The following is a 1,724-nucleotide window of genomic DNA, read 5'->3' on the forward strand; positions in this document are numbered from 1 at the left end:
GACAGCCGCTCGCCCTCGCCCGCGCACTTGGTAAGAGCAGCCGAATCCCACGGGGGTGATGGGTTTCTTCGGGGAAAACCCGACCGGCGCCCTGTGATGCCGATACGATGCCCATGGGGGCTTTTTTTTGGTGGGGGTGGCTGCTGTTACGTTCTCCCATGTGCTCTCCCTCGCTGCCCTACAGTCGAATAAGGTCCCAGTGGTGCAGCACGCCCATCACATGCACCCGCTGACGCCGCTCATCACCTACAGCAACGACCACTTCTCGCCAGGCTCGCCACCCGGCCACCTCTCACCGGAGATCGACCCAAAGACGGGTGAGCACAGGGCGGGGGGACACAGCATCGGCTGAGCTGGGACACGTTCGGGTGAGCAAAGGGACCGTGATGGTATTGGTGCTGCGCTGGGAACGGGGTGCTCTCCGTCGGATGGTCCCTCTGCTTCCCGGATGGTTTTCACAGCCTGGTCCCTGGGAAAATCACAGCCTGGTCCCTGGGTGGTGGGAAGGGGATGCAGCCAGGGGCCGGGGATGGGCCCTCGCCTGGTCACAGGTTTGGTTGGGGTGCGTGGGGATCCCTCCAGGTCTCCGTTATGGTGGTCTCGGTGTCCTCTCCCCGTGCTCCAGATGGGCAGACGGGTGCTGGGAGAGAGATGAAGTGCTTGGAGAGAGATGGGTCCTCGGAGGGAGACGGGATGTTTGGCAGCAGGCAGGATGCTTAGAGAGAGATGGGGTGCTGGGAGGGAGACAGGGTGCTCAGAGACGGACGGGACACTCGGAGGCAGGCGGTGTGCTCGGAGGAAGATGGGGTGCTCAGAGGCAGATGAGGTGCCCGCAGCCCAACAGAGTGCTCGGAGGTTGCCCTGTCCGTGTTTTAACACAATTCCCCTTCGTCCCTCCCTCCCTCCGCAGGAATCCCACGACCACCGCACCCATCGGAGCTGCCCCCCTATTACCCGCTGTCACCAGGAGCCGTGGGACAGATCCCCCACCCGCTGGGCTGGCTCGTACCGCAGTAAGGATGGGCTTGACCCTGGGCTGGGGGCTCGCTCCCGCTTCTGTGTCCCTGTCCCCGGGCAGGTCCCATAAGCCCCCCGTCTCCCTGAGACCCTCTCCCACTTTATCCGCTTTTTCCCCTGCGAGCTCAGTGGGATGCTGAGGGCTCCTGTGGGAGGTGGGAAGGGCTCCCCACTGCTGGAAATTTTGGGAATCATCAGGATGGGGGTTGGTCGGAGGGTGGTCCAAGGGGCCCTGTGAACCGGGGAGGGATAACTTTTTTCACTAAAGCGTGTGCGTCTGTAGGCAAGGACAGCCCGTGTACTCCATCCCTCCTGGCGGCTTTCGGCACCCCTACCCCGCCCTCGCCATGAACGCCTCCATGTCCAGGTGGGTCTCGGCAGGGACGAGGGACCCTCCTTGGGCATCTCGGAGCTGGCAGTGGGGTTTTGGCCACTTCCCTGAGGACGATGCGGGACTCAGCCCCGCAGCAGCGTCGGCAGTGGGTGCTCCCAGGGAGACCCCGCTCTGCACGGGCACGGACCAGTCCCGGGAGGTGGTGGTGGCCTCCTCAGATGAAAATACCCCCAGGAGGGTGCAGATGGTCCCCACGGGTGGGGGAAAGGCAACATCCCATGGGCTCGGGGCATCCCTTAAGTTGAGTCCATGTTACCGTCCTGCACAAGTTGAGGCAGGATCCAGTGTAAAACCAGACCCCCGACTGGGTTGA

The 1,724-nt window shown here is 63.5% G+C and overlaps 1 protein-coding gene across 1 annotated transcript in view; it reads left to right on the plus strand.

Annotated features, from left to right (window-relative positions):
• Positions 1 to 5: 5 nt before the first annotated feature.
• The window catches only part of LOC104165649 (transcription factor 7-like 1), a gene marked incomplete at both ends in the record, with an annotated part of 3,173 nt that continues 1,454 nt past the window's right edge, over positions 6 to 1,724 (plus strand). The window contains 4 exons of the mRNA XM_009705327.1: positions 6 to 30; positions 185 to 317; positions 911 to 1,013; positions 1,301 to 1,384. Coding sequence (XP_009703629.1) covers positions 6 to 30; positions 185 to 317; positions 911 to 1,013; positions 1,301 to 1,384 — 345 coding nt within the window. The remainder of the gene's footprint in view (positions 31 to 184; positions 318 to 910; positions 1,014 to 1,300; positions 1,385 to 1,724) is intronic.

The sequence above is a fragment of the Cariama cristata genome, unplaced genomic scaffold (assembly GCF_000690535.1).
Source record: "Cariama cristata isolate BGI_N322 unplaced genomic scaffold, ASM69053v1 scaffold28668, whole genome shotgun sequence".
In the NCBI taxonomy this organism is placed as follows: domain Eukaryota; kingdom Metazoa; phylum Chordata; class Aves; order Cariamiformes; family Cariamidae; genus Cariama; species Cariama cristata.